This window comes from Leptodactylus fuscus, chromosome 7 (genome assembly GCF_031893055.1).
Source record: "Leptodactylus fuscus isolate aLepFus1 chromosome 7, aLepFus1.hap2, whole genome shotgun sequence".
Taxonomy (NCBI): domain Eukaryota; kingdom Metazoa; phylum Chordata; class Amphibia; order Anura; family Leptodactylidae; genus Leptodactylus; species Leptodactylus fuscus.
Genome location: NC_134271.1, coordinates 80,087,086 through 80,101,715, shown reverse-complemented (window position 1 = coordinate 80,101,715; position 14,630 = coordinate 80,087,086). Strand labels below are relative to the sequence as shown.

The 14,630-nt window shown below is 41.4% G+C and overlaps 1 protein-coding gene across 19 annotated transcripts in view; it reads right to left on the bottom strand.

The window, feature by feature from the left end:
* Positions 1-215: 215 nt before the first annotated feature.
* The window catches only part of NRXN3 (neurexin 3), a 338,395-nt gene continuing 323,980 nt past the window's right edge, over positions 216-14,630 (bottom strand). For 13 of the 19 annotated variants that reach the window (XM_075282340.1, XM_075282345.1, XM_075282347.1 and 10 more), the window contains one exon: positions 216-1,972. In XM_075282340.1, the coding sequence (XP_075138441.1) occupies positions 1,050-1,972 (923 nt within the window). In that variant the 3' untranslated portion in view covers positions 216-1,049. Of the gene's footprint in view, positions 1,973-3,034; positions 3,757-14,630 lie in introns of all 19 variants that reach the window. The other 6 variants (XM_075282355.1, XM_075282356.1, XM_075282352.1 and 3 more) reach the window with 3 other exon arrangements.

The window sequence follows — 14,630 nt, the reverse complement described above, 5'->3', positions numbered from 1 at the left end:
CTTTGTGGAAGCTTTTTTTGTCTTATAAATAATTTTTTTTCCCGTTTCCGGCTCATTTTCAATTGCTGATGTTTGGCTGCAAGGACAAAAGGACGGAGGTTTCTTCGCCCCTTTCTCACAGGCAGATTTGGCCTTGTGACGGTAATTTGTTTCTACAAATGCTGGCCAGATCTCACAACAGACCCAAGCCCTTGCCAATCCTCTTCCCAGTATAGTTTTTTTTTTTTTTTCATTTTATTTAAACATACTGCAAACAATATGTTTTATGGACACAACAACCTGATATGAAAAAAGAACACACCATGATTCTTTATATGGCAACAATCTTCATCCACAGACATTCAGCACAGGCACTCGGCACACACATCAGCTATTGTACATGGAGTCTACAGTTCCTTGGCTGTACATGGCTACATTTGGCCATGTGGTGTATATCATAAAGATGGGAGAGCACTGAAAAAAATTAATAAATAAAATAAATAAATCTCCCAAAAACATAAAATGAATGAAGAAATAAATAAATATTCGGTTTAGAGTCTTTGACTTTTTTTTTCCTTTTTTTTTTTTTCTTTTAATCTTGCTTGAGTATTTTAAGGCTCTCTTAAAATGGTGACATGATGGATCCCAGGGGCTCCTCTGACCTGGATCCACATGAATGGAGAAGAGAGCCCTAGAACTGGTCAGCTGGAGTTCACATAACTTTCATGTTTGAGTGTATATATATATTTATATATATTTATGTTTATATATTTTCTTTCTGTTGTATTTGCCATTCATGGCAACAGAATAGTAAGTGTGCTTTATATTACAGTTGAGCAGAAAGTTAGCTGTGTCCAGCCTGGATAGAACAGTAACAGCTCTATCGGTCATACACCTGCCTCAGGCACAAGGCAGCTGCCATTCCAGAATTCACTGTCAGGATGTTGCTGCTACTGTCCTTGGTGTTTATGCTACTATACATCAATAGCAATGTATGTTTTGCCTTTTCTTATTTAGTTTGTAGTTCACATCTGTGTTTGCTTTGATTACATATATTATTTGATTTTATTTTACACATAATACTCCTTGTCCTTATTTTTCTGCTTCTTGTGGCCTCCTTTAGAACTGTGCTGCTTCTCCTTCACCAGGGCCCCGTTGCTCTGAGCAGAGTTGCTGATGTAATTCCTTGTCTCATCCACCTGGTAGGACCCCTCGTCCCTGTTTCTGTACTTGTACATGGCATACAGGAGGATCAGGATGCAGAGAGCAGCGGCTGCCACAATACCAACGACCATCCCCGTCGTGCTGCTGGACTCCCGGACCACCTCGGAAGGCCCCGGGACCCGTCTGCTTCCCGGCATCGTGGGGTTTGCTGTGGGCACATTACGGAACATGGGGGATGTTATTAGCGGACTCCTGAGCTTTGTGCTGTCTAGCTCGTAGGCAGTGGGCAACGGTAGCAACACTATATCGGGCTGGGGTTTGAGCTCATGGTTATTCATTTTGCCAGCTGGCACCATGGGCACCATCCCAGATGCAGACGTGGAGCGTATCAGCTCAGGGGGCAAACTTGTGGTAGAAGTCCTACCAGGTTCGAAGGCTTTGTTAGGTCTAAAGTCCTTTGATCCCCATTTGGGCGCCTGTGATTTGAAGCCACCATCGAAGAATGATGTGGAAAAGCTCTTATCTGTTACCAAGGAGAGGGTGGTGTAAAAATCTTCATCATCGGTAGGGGGCAGGTTAGAGTCAAAGGTTTCCCCTGAGCCATACCCCGATATCACCAAGCCATCATCATCATCACAACCATCGCTGCCTTGGTCCGAATAGCAAGGTAACCCCGCCTCAGGGGTCACAGACAGGGAATCTTTGGTGGTCTCAATTATGGTGAGAAGTGGTCGGAAGGTAGGGGAGAGAGTGATGGAGGGTGTACGTGTAGCTACTGAAGGGATATCTAAGGGATCCTCTACTAGGACAGGTATAACTAATTCACCTCCTGTAGAGATAAAAGAGAGAAAAACGAGAGGAACATAAATAATAACTCATGCGAGGTACATAAAGCATGCACAGGTGGTATTGGGCATTATCTATTCTAGCCTGCTCATTGTACAGGAAAGGGAATTATCTTCAAGATTTAATGGTCTAATCTAAAACGGTCTGCAAAGAGAACTGAAATAATTTTTTGTCTCTATGCTATCTTAATATATTTTCTATAGCATCATCTGTCTTATTCTTGATATATGTTAGGAGCAGAGTGCTAAATTCTGCTAAATTCAGAGGTATAACTTGAAGCTCCCTGGCACCTATGTAAAATATGTAATGGGGCCCCCACTTACCACCGTGTGTATCTAGAATATTGATGTGTTATATTGCAGAGAGGCTTTTGGCCTACCCCAGCACACTCTATAGCTAGACCCCTTACTATGTTCAATAACACCATGTAAAGGAATATGCCAGATATGTTTAGTTGTTTTGTGGACTGAAAGGCTAGAGTCAACTGGCTATTATTTTGGCCACTAAAGGTACGAAATATTTCTGAGGTCAGAAGGTTCCTAAACTGTCACAATAGCTATACTAATTCTTTGTGAGTCTATCAATAGAGACTGTGGGTTTCTTGTATCCATATAGGTCTCAAGTGGTTAAGTCAAATGCTATCCTTTGTATCACAATATACCTATGACCAATCTGCAGCAATCTTTCTATTGTGTGCCAGTTTGGTATGGGTAATGGAAAACAAAATCTTCTCCATTGACATTGTGCAACAACAACAAAAAAATAATTGTGAAAGACACCCCCTGCCCCCAACAAATCCCCAAAAAACAATAATTTAAACAGAAATAAATAAATCACAGCAAATGCAAGTAAATAAAATGTTTGAACTACAGAAACCAAAGAAGGAAACTAAAAGTTGGCAAAAAACAGATGTAACGTGAGAAACTTAAAAAGAAGGCGAAATAAAGAGCCCCAACCAAAGAGTAAAAAATGAGAACCAAAAATACCACGGACAAAAAATGGAAGAATTAGAAGTTAAAAATACTTTACTGTGCAGTCGACTTACATCCACAAATTGCCCGCATGTTTTTTGGCATGTAAAAAAAATTTACAGAACAGAGTTGTATAAGAATGTCATAAAGACACATTCTTGTCACTAGGTTTGTTTTCTTTCCATTTAACCAAAAATAAATGCAGTTTTAGCGAGACGATTGATAATCTGGAGCTGTCACTTTAGTTACAATAAATGACACAGTTAAGGTGACAAACACAGGACTCACAGCACAAAACACAAAGAGAAAGTTCCTGCAGTGAAAAATAATCACACACGGCTTCTGTCGTCTGTGGCTGTTCTTATCACTACATTTCTACATGTTTGTAGTGTAAATAGAAATTATAGAGAAAGAAATGGAGAGAAAAACAAATCAAACCTGTTAAAGTTTTTAGAATTTTGCTTTTTTTTAGTCATATAGATTAATGCTGGGGAATGGCCGCGTCATCTGGATCTGTTTGTTGCTATTCAATTCATAGCAGATTATAAAGCTTGTACTAAATGTTGTTTTTATGGTTATTTACTTATTTAGTTTGGAGAAAATAAAGAAAACGCCTAATGGATGAGATAGTGGGGTTAGGGTGGGGGGGTAGGGGTTGAGGAATTGAGAAAGAAGGGAGGTCAAATCTATGAGGACACTAGACATTTGATGAAAATGAGTAGGCCGAAGGTGTGAGTCAGTTGCCATGTCCATGATAAGGCGTTACGTAGTGATCTAGCAGCTTTAGAACTTCTGGCTGTAAGGAAGGGACAGGCAATATACAGAACAGAAAAAAACAAACAAAAAAACAAACAAAATGAACATTGGCATGCCCATCTAGGAAAAGAAAAAGCAAAACTCTAAACACTGACAGATATTACAAACCCTAAACTGCAACTTGTCCGACATGCAAATCTCCTTCACCTTCATCACCCACCCAGAATGAATCAAATCCACATCAAACAGTAGCAAGAAAAATATCAGACAGCAATATATTTTTTGTTATTTATTTTTAAAAATCAACCCTCAAAAAGATTTTTTTTCTTCTACTAAAAAAAAAATTTAGAAGTGAAAAAAATGATAGTGAGATTACAACATGAAGAGCAGAGCAAAATTAAGTCACAACAGACGGGGCCTGAGTCCAAGATGTTTGTCTGCACACGGAACAATTTTAGCTGCAGGTAGGAGTGAAATCTACATTCAGTTCTAATGGGGTCGGCAATTGTAAGGGAATTAGGCTCAAACAGCGGCATGTACAGCACAGTCACTGCTAACGTCCAAAGCTGGACACAGATCTCAATGTGGCAAATAAAGCAGCTAAAGTTGTTCCTTTTAGAAAATGCATTAGAAAAAATGGCAGCGTAGTTGGCGGCTCATTTTAATGCAGGGAAAGGGAGAATTTTGGAAACAAACCAAGCATCAAATGTACTGTAGGACATAATATATTGGAAAATTACACTGACAAAACCACACAAGGGGGCAAAAAACATTCTTATCCCACAGGGAAGAGGAGGCTTTTGGCCTCTGATGTCAAAACATAAGGAATGTTTGACACGCTTTTCCAGTTGATGCACACACAGACGGCACGGGTGCTGCAGCCGCCTCAATGAAGGGTTGGCTTGCTTTAATTTGCTCACTATTGCAGATTAGTAATGGACAGCAAGCTGCCCCTTTACATAATGACAACGTCCAAAGAAACATTGCAATGAGATTTTACTCCCAAGAAGGTCATTTCCACAGGGCAGTGAATGATCTTTATGTCGCACCTGACACCGCTGTCTGTTTGTGCATGACAAGTAAACAGGAAAAACCAAAGAAAATAGATTTCAATTGACAGTGGGTCAGTTCTTGGCTGCAGGACGTTGATGCATGCTTAAAGTTGCATTTAGGGAAAGTATACAAGAAAGAACAACTAAAATCCCAGCAAGCTTAGGGAGGATTGGGTAAAGGGTGCAGCAAAGTAAAACAGGGTAAGGATGACTGAACGCAGCATTGACCAGACAATTGCTAGAAGGTTTACATGTAACAACACTTATTTCTCAGCATGTTATTCCAGCCGCTTTTATCAGAATACCCCTGATCCTTGGATGTGATTGGCATCACACTCCGGGTGAGCTGCACATCAGATCACACTTGTGATTGTGATAATGCAGCATGCCTCTGACAGCGCATTTATGCTATGTAATCCTATAATCCTGTTGCTTGATGGCTCAAGCCTGATGATAATCTGGTGCATCTACAAAGAGTCCATCTGTAAAGGTTGCTACCCTGACTCCTAACCTGTGAGACAATGTGATGCTACCTCAGCTCCTCTCCTGTGATATGCGAGGATACCCTGCCCCTTTCAACCGTGAGACAACTAATATGTGATGTTACCGAGACTGCTCACCTGTGAGACATACAACACATAAAACAACTGCCATCTTGTCAATTGCAAACAAGCTCTAGGGCCATGTTAGGGCTAGTTCAGACGGGGGTTCCGCATATGCACATTCAGTGCACCAGCATCCCGTCGCAGCTTTCCGCTCCGGATTAGGCCCAAATGAATGGGCCGAGTCCGGAGGGCGCTGTCACGAGGCGAACGCCACGACTGAATCAGCCGCGGAATCCGCCTGCAGAAAGGGCAGTTCGATTCTTTTTTCCGGTAGCGAGAACAAACCGCTAGTGGAAAAAAGAACGCTAGTGGTCTACATAGACCTCTATTGTGAGGGGGCGGATTTTGAGAAGGATTCTGCGTCAAAATCCGCCCCCTCTTGCCCCATGTGAACCAGCCCTCAAAAGTACAGATGGGTATAGTTGGTGGGCAACACATTCACAGATTTTCTAGGGGAAATACAATAAAATTAACTCTAAACAACCTATCTAAAATCATCTAGTATTAAGGGTTATGAGGTATTGGAGTCATCCTCTTCTCACATGGTATTTCAGTGTCTGTCACCTAAAATGGTAGACACCAAGGAGGGATTGGGGGGCGTACTCTGGTCAAAGAGGTCACACTTTATTGGAAGGCACTTCAAATAAAGTGTACGCAATATTCTACTTGAGTTTGACCTCCTTGACCAGAGTGTGCCCCCCTGATCCCTCCTTGGTGTCTACTATTGTAGTTCCTGTCCACGTGGTGGTCTCTGTGTCATCCATGGTGTTTTGCCTCCTCCGCCTGAACAATTGCTATATGCTATTGATGTGATTGTGACATATCACAACCCCTCCAGGTGAGAGGCCAACTGGTCATTTCTATTTTTTCACTTTACATTGTGATCTTGGAAACACAACAGATCTACACTATTTTTGGTTTGCTCGGTGTTCTCTTTTCTTTCTTTTTGAGCTCTTGTCAGCTAACATGGGAACCTGGGACATTTTGAAACAGAGCACAGCTCTCAAAAACTGGCGCTGATCTCAAAGACTATTGTCAAGGACAGTACAGAACAAGACGACAACCCTCTAGATTTTCCTAAAGTATAAAACTAATATACTGTATTACAGCTCCTTTGGTAGGATATCAGTGGTGCTTGTGTCAATACCATTTCCTTCTCCTTTGCTCTTGCTGCTATGAGATCTGGATTCCCACTACAAACAAATCACTTTCTGCCCTGGAAAATAAACGCTTCAATGTGACTGGTTCCTATGAGGTCTAATATTAATATTAAGCATACCTAAACTATGAAAAAAACTTTGTATTTTCTGCCAGCATCTGTGACATTATTAAATACTGTAATATACTTTATTAATGGATTCTGACTCATTTTCAGAAGTCCAGTGCTGACCCTTCTGTATTCTTTGCCTTGTTTCTCTCAAAGTGGTGCGGGGAGGGGAGTAAATAGTCTAATAAAACAGGAAATCAGAGTCTGGGGGATGACTTTACACAGTACTAAATAAAAGTATTAAATATTATACGAAATCATAGCGCTATGATTAAGGGGCTTTAAGGACCCCGAAACGCGTCAGTCGCGGTTTTTTATCCACCTTTCTGACTTTTTTCACTTCAATATGTGTTGGATACTTTGTTTGCCCTCTTGGCTTATTTTAAACTTATGGATTCAAAGCTAATTTTTATACGTACCCAAGAAGTTGCGGATCCTTTATACGATGTGGATTTCCTGTGAACTCAGAAGCTCCTAGGAGTCGGGAGGTCGGGTCGTGCACCTGGGACGTGTCTTACAGGGTAAGCTAACCTCTTACATTTTTGTTTTTTCTGTTGATTAAATATTATAACCTTGGTTGTATATTATCTGATTATCTCTTTGAAACTAATACAGTTAAAACAGGATTCTTATCTTTTATAGGACACCAAAAGTACTGTTCTACATTTTATAATGGCCGATGTACAGTATAACCATTTGGTCTCTTCTGGACCTGGCCAACTGCCCTGGTTCAGGACCAGACACATTTTTGGGGTTTATTTTGTACATGTGGTCTGCAGGGGCAGGGCTAAAACCAGTGAATGTGAGCATGGTATTGGATTTATTAAAATAATTTTTCTTCAATTTAATTTTTTGTCTTTTTAAATATATATATATATATACACACATTGTGCCCATAAGGGCATAATAGACTGATTTCTCCTGTAACTGGGGCTGATACTTTTATGGCTTGTTCACACGGAAATGCATCAGCATTCCGTCGTGGCATCCCGTTCCTGATTATGCCCAAATGATTGGGCCTAAACAGGAGTGTATCTCAAGCCACGGACACCGAGGCTGACTGCTGCGGAATTCACGCCAGAATAGGCCATGTCGCTACTAGCTAGTAGGAAAAAAAAAAGCGAGCAGCTGCCGTTGAAATCAATGGGAGACATTTTTGGAGGAAGATTTTGAGGCGGATTCTGCATCAAAATCCGCCTTCAAAAAATTCTGTGTGAACATACCCTTAGCCCCAGCTATAGGAGGAATACTGCCTCCGAACATAAGCTGCAGAGCTGATCTGGATCTTCTATGGCACAGCATTTCTTATTGGTACAGGATTAAGGGCAGACATATAAATGCTACAAGTGGTTTAGAACTGGTTAAAGTGACCCCCGCCCCAGACTCAGTTTCCCTGCTTTATTAGAGCCTGTACATCTCCATAAGCCAATGAGAGGAACAAGGTAAAGAATACAGAAGGGAGAGAAGTGGATTACAGTGCAGAATTTCATGGAAAGGAGCCAAAATCCATTAATAAAGTACATTCTAATATTTATTGTCACAAATGCAGCCACAACGTGATAAGTTGTTCACTAGTTTAGGTTTGCTTTAAGCTGTCAGAGCACAAGAGAAGGAAGTGTTGTTACAGGGACACAGACAGAGAAGCCCTTCATACAGGTGGCTGACATAACACATTCAATACATTGTTCATATTTCAGATGACACTAAAACGGTATTTTTAGCCCCAGAAACAGCCCCACTCTCGTTCTTATATTTGGAGTTTACTTGTATATTGATGGCAATAGCAAACACCACTTTGGAGACTCCTTTATCAGATTTTTTTGTGACTGGTGTAAGATTAGGATCTATAGAGGCTGCCATCAAAACCACATAGTTCCTTCTATCACATAATGAGGTTAAAGAACCAATGTTGTGACAGTGCTCCATTACCTCATTAATACATTGTCTATAGATCCTTTACAGCAATTTGGTGTGTTCCAGAGATAATTTACCTAGCAATAAGTCAAATGCTGCTTTCATTCACTGGAGTTGAGGATCAGCCATGGATAGAGAAGAGCCTCATGTGACCACAAGACAGTTGTTTTAGGCTAGATTCTATCCGCAATCCCAATGAGAAAGAAACTCCTTGGTCACTCGCTGCCCCAATAGAAGATTCCACAACCACAAGGCCAGCACATGAGCTGTAAAATCCTCCCCGACCTCTGTCTCAGTCTCTTTCCTAGCCTGGCTTGAGGGCCTTTCTAAAAATTTAACAGTGCAGCTCTGAGATCACCTGAGGCATCTTCATCCAGAGATGTCGCCTCAGGCCTCCCTGCTACAATCTGGGTCACCGATTCATTTTAAGCAAGTAGATGCCATGCACTGTAGATTCTAAAATATACAGATATTGTGTTTTGGGGGACAGCTAATTAAAGGGAATCTGTCAAGTGAATTTGGGACTCTAAACCACCAGCATGTCCTTATGGACCAGTGGCTTAGTCTTCCAAATTTGCCTATAGTAAGGCTTGCCAGTGTCAGGTATTTTTTTTTTTATTTTTTTTTAGTTCTAATACTTATCAAGGGATGAGTGACTGTAATGCATGCACAGATCTCCAAAGAAGCCAGAGCAGAATACCTCAACTTCAGTGCACATGATGCATGCCATAAAGCCGAGGTGTACCGCCCTACAGGAGAAATGAACACCAGGAGCACTCATCTCTCATTAAGTATTAGGGTAAGTTCACACGGAGTAGCTGCGACTTAATGCCGTTGTACTGCACCGGCATCTAGTCATGCACTCTGCTCCAGATTAGGCCCAATGAATGGGCCTAGTAGGGAGGAGGGAGCGTCTTCAAGCTGAATCATGAAACAAATTGGCCTGAAGAACGAGCATCTCGCTTCTTTTTCCCAGGAGCTGGAAGAAATGGCTCCCAGAAAAAAAGAACTGACTTTGGTCAGAATCTTGAGGCGGATACGGCCTCAAAATCCTGACTAAAAACACAATGCAAAGTTACCCTCAGGGTCCATTCACACAGTTTTTTTGGCGAGGATTTTGGCACTGAATCTGTGTCAGAATCCACGTGGAAAAAACATCTCCCCCATAGAGATCTATGGGTTCCGCTAGGTCTTTTTCCGCTAGTGGAAAAAAAACTTCCTTCAGGCAGATTCCACCTGCTTAAAATCAACACCGTTAATGGGAGGTGGAAAATCCACGTCATGGTATTGGCAAAAACTGCGTGAAAAAAACGCTAGTGGTTTTTTCAAGGTCCTTACACTATGCTGGAGGTAAAAACCATTTCCTAATTCCTGAAGCGGATTTTTTCCTCGCCAAAAAACTGGGAGAACGGACCCTTAGGGCTTTTTTTTTTTCTCCTTCCCTAGGCCAATCCCTGGCACAGACAGTCTTACTACAGGCATATTTACAACATTAATCACAAGTCCATACAGGACAGGCTGGTGGTTTAGTGTCCCAATTTGATAGAAAACTAAACTCCAGACACCATTTGATTTTCTCTGTGCCCCTGATCAATTTGGTGTTTTTATTTTTAAATTCCGTCTATGGATTCAAAAGATAAGACCCCTGGAAGATTATAAGTAAACTCGCTCTTATTCCCCAAGTGGGCAGTAACCGTTTATTTTGTACGAGTAAGTTTTCCACCCCCTTGGGGAATAAGAGCTACTTTACATGTAATCTTCCAGGGCTGTGTCTTGTGAATGGATAGACAAATTTTAAAAAGAAAAACAGCAGCTTGATCAGGGGCACAACAAGAATCACATGATGTATGGCATTTAGTATTTTGTACTTGGTGAAAGATCCTCTTTCATCATTTATAAAGCAGAAAGTCCAAACCTGAAAACTGGACATGAATTAGGGAGCGTTCACACTACCGTCGGTGTCCGACATGTAGTGTCCGCTCAAAATCTGTCACGGACACTAGATGTGTCCGTGACACCTGTCATTCACTTGAATGGGCATCGGGTGCGTTCTTTTGCACTCCGTGCCCGTCCTTCTCTGTCCGCAAGAGAAGATGTCCGACTTCTCAAGCGGACAGAGGAACCCTGCATGCAGGGTTTTTCTGTCCGCTTGAGAAGTCGGACATCTTCTCTTGCGGACAGAGAAGGACGGGCACGGAGTGCAAAAGAACGCACCCGATGCCCATTCAAGTGAATGACAGGTGTCACGGACACATCTAGTGTCCGCTCCTAGTGTCCGTGACAGATTTTGAGCGGACACTAGGAGCGGACACTACATGTCGGACACCGACGGTAGTGTGAACGCCCCCTTACTTACACAAAATGTTACAGTACAGAGTATATAACACCAACTGCAGAACCAAGAACAGTGTTCAAGAGATGGAAAAGTTACCACCATACCCAGATACAGCACCTACACATTGTGACAAAACCACCCACCAGCACTGTACCCTCAAACTCAGAAACAGCTCAGTGAGCTCCATACCAAAATGCATCTTACTAGACTAAGTTTAGACGCCTTGTGGGTTTAACTTTTTTTTTTTTTTTTTTTTTTAAGGTGTGCAGCTGACTGTGGCCTGTACTGCAGGTGTACAAATGTACTCTAATGGGGCTTCCACAGACGGTGGTGTGCACCCATGTAGTTTTTAGTATAAAAAAAAAAATCCCTTTTGTTTCACATAGGTCTGAGCGGAACAGGGAAGTATTGAATAGACGAATAAAATGTTTCCATCAAAGACAGAGGAGATTTCAGGTGACCAAGGGAAATCTACTAAAAGCTCTTAACCCACTTTCTGGATTATTCGTACTAAAATCTAAAAGGAAAAATGAGCTTTGGTTTGAATAATTACACAGATTCTTAATGAGAAAAATCTATAAGCGCTTTGATTTAGTTGTTGTCTATACAGAATGCATATTTAATAGCCGTGCCAACCCACTCAGGACAGAGACTTCAGAAAGAAGAAAGGGCCAGCGACGGTGGCTTTAGTGGACGGCTTGAAAAGCCTAATTAACTTGAGCGCTCAGCCCCGAATCTGGGCCACAACAAATGAAAGGAATTCAACAGTTTGAAGTCAACGTGAACTTTCTTCATGAGCGTCTTCTTCCCCCTCCCTCTCCTCTCCGTTTCATTAAAAAAATAACATCTCAATTAGCAGAACAGTCTTGAAGCTGCTGTATGAATATCTCCTCTCCTTATTTTTAGTGGCAGCGCAGACTCGGGAATCACTTGCATTCCCATTTAACACTCAGGGGTGCTTTAATCTTCAAACAGTTGCATGTTGAAGGCAGATGTGCTGCAGGCTTCAGATTCTTCACAGTAGGTTTTACAAGCTGACGGAATAAAATTGAAGCAATTTCTGAATGTTCCATCCCATCTTCCTTCCTAAATGAACTTGCTGTAATGGATGTGAGTTTCTTGTCACAACGTCTGGACATGATGGTCTTCTTAGCTCTCTAATTTCGTTACTGTCCTGGAGACTCCACTTTTATTTGCATAGAGAGTCACTTTACTCTGACTGGCTGCCATTATATTTGTCATTGTATAGAGATACAGTCCATACTGACGTGGCTAGGGGGAGTGGTGGGATCGTGAGCTATGGAGAGCTTACATGGCTGAAGTCTATTTAGTTGGAGATGAAGGATTTTTGGCATCCATATCTGCATATGTAACAAGCAAGGTTTGGTCCCTCTTTTAGGGGTGACTCATATCATTCTGTGGAGGTACAAGACCTACATAACCACACCTGAAAGGAATTCTAATTGTCGCATAAACGTGTATTTTCTGCACAATTTACAATCACTATATAATAAAAAAGTTTATAAAATTTTCTAATATACTTTGTGTCTTAGAAAGCAGAGGGTGAACAGTCAGCGAAAGTGAATATCCAGTTTATACATCTTGTGTTTTTTTATGTCAATACACAATACATGGTGTAGTTAGTTGTGTTTTTTTCCTTGGGTATAGTTTTGGAACGAGTGTCAGAATATACATATATGAAAAAAAAAACCTGTTCTCTGCACCTATTCACATTAGATTCTTGGTCTCTTAATATAACCATGAATATTTCCAGTCTCTGACAGGAAGCAGAGATGTTAAACTAACAAGGAACTGAAACACAAAGTATACCAGAAAATTGACAAACTACCCAATACATGTCTATTCAGATTTAGCTAAAAGAAACGGGAAGAGCACTTTCAGCGCAGATTTTCTAATACACTTCACTTTGCCCTGCACAAGTTCTATGGTGGTTTGGGGGCTGATCATACACAACCGGTAACATGGATGAAGCATTTTCAGACTTTCAGTTTATTTTTATCATCTTTGCCACACATGCAGCTGTCAAGTGGTTAGAGAAAGTCTACACTGACTGCTCCTGGGTATTGTACATGAGCTAGACCCGGGAATGCCTGCAAGCTGCATGTCAGAACAGCATTTTAGCTGTGCTCCTGATTCAGTGCCCAGTCTTTGATACCATCACCTGACCATACAACGTGCTTGTCCCATAGAAGCCAAGTAAGGACACCATATCTTCAAACAACAACAAAAAGGGAATTTGAAATGGTTCAGTGAGTTCCACCAAGCCCCATCCTCTTGCCTTCAGGCTGTTGTTTTTTTCTTTCTTGAAATCTATTTCTTCTATGTTCCAAGAATATATTTCTCTCTGAATTTGGACAAGCAAAACAGACATCTTACCATGGCTCTTACTGAAAGTGAAATATGTTTCTACTTTCCAATTAACCCTCAGTATGACTGAGGCTACCGTCTACCGATGATGTCACTAATACTTTAATATACTGCTTGATACATTGATATATATTATATATATATATATATATATATATATATATATATATATATATATATATATATATATATATATATATATAGCATTGTAAGCCGATGGCTGGTCAGGTGATGGAGGGGGTGTACATCTCACCCAGACTACTCAGGTGGGTGACATGAGAAAACTCCAGGAATGTTTGTTCTCAGCAGACAACTTTCATTTGCTGAGCATTTTGGTAAATTCTCAGGACTGGGCTGGATTTTTAGGAATGACAGGTAGGATTGGTAGTGGGACCTGTCATTCCACCCCCCTCCAGTCCACACTTTGGGGATATTCCAGCAGCAACTCAGCTGCAGAGAGTCTCCTCATCAAGGAAGCTTAAAGGGGTATTCCCACCTCACATACTCAGCAGTCTTCACTCTTGTAAAATCTTCTTTCTTCCTGGTTTCTTGCATCATTTGGTGGGCGGGGTTTCACAGGCAACCTGCCATTTAACCCCGCCCCCAAATTCGCATGTAGCTCCGCCCACCCATATTGGACTATGAAGTACAGGCAGCAGCAACTCCATTCTGTGTTACATACAGAGACTGCCTGTCTCTGCCATAATGAACACAATTGTATTAGCTAGCCTGATAACTGGGAGAACAGAAGAAATGAAAGCAGCTCCTCTATCTGAGTGCAGGACCTAGGTCACATGGTGAAGACAGGATTAGCTAGATACACAGGCTCGCTCCCTGCACTTAGCCCCTCCTCCCTCCCCTGAGAGCAGGCAGATACATCATTTGACTCAGGAGCAGCTAGGTCAGGGCTGTGGCCACAAAAAATTGAACAAAGTAAGAAAGTGGACAAACAAAGCAGTTTTGCTGAAGCAGTGTATTTAGGAAAAGTCTTACATCCACATTAACAAGCAGTATAGATAGGATCCTTGTGATGGGACAACCCCTTTAAGAAGCCAGTTCCAGCAGCAACACTTTGGCAGAACTTGGCTGGAGAGCTGACAGAGAGGTCATATTTTTGGAGCTGTGTCCTGAATGATTCTACTGGCTTTTGGATTTCTGTTATTCTAGGTGAGGTAACCTATTCTATGTTTAGCCTAGCCGGGCAGGGATTTTTGTATTGTTTCCTTTTGCTGCTGCACTACCTTTTTGAGTGAAAATAAACTCTACCTCTGTTTTGGACTAAAAGAAACTGGACTTTTATGTCTATGTCACCCCACCTAGCAACCCCAGACCCTGACTATATATATATATATA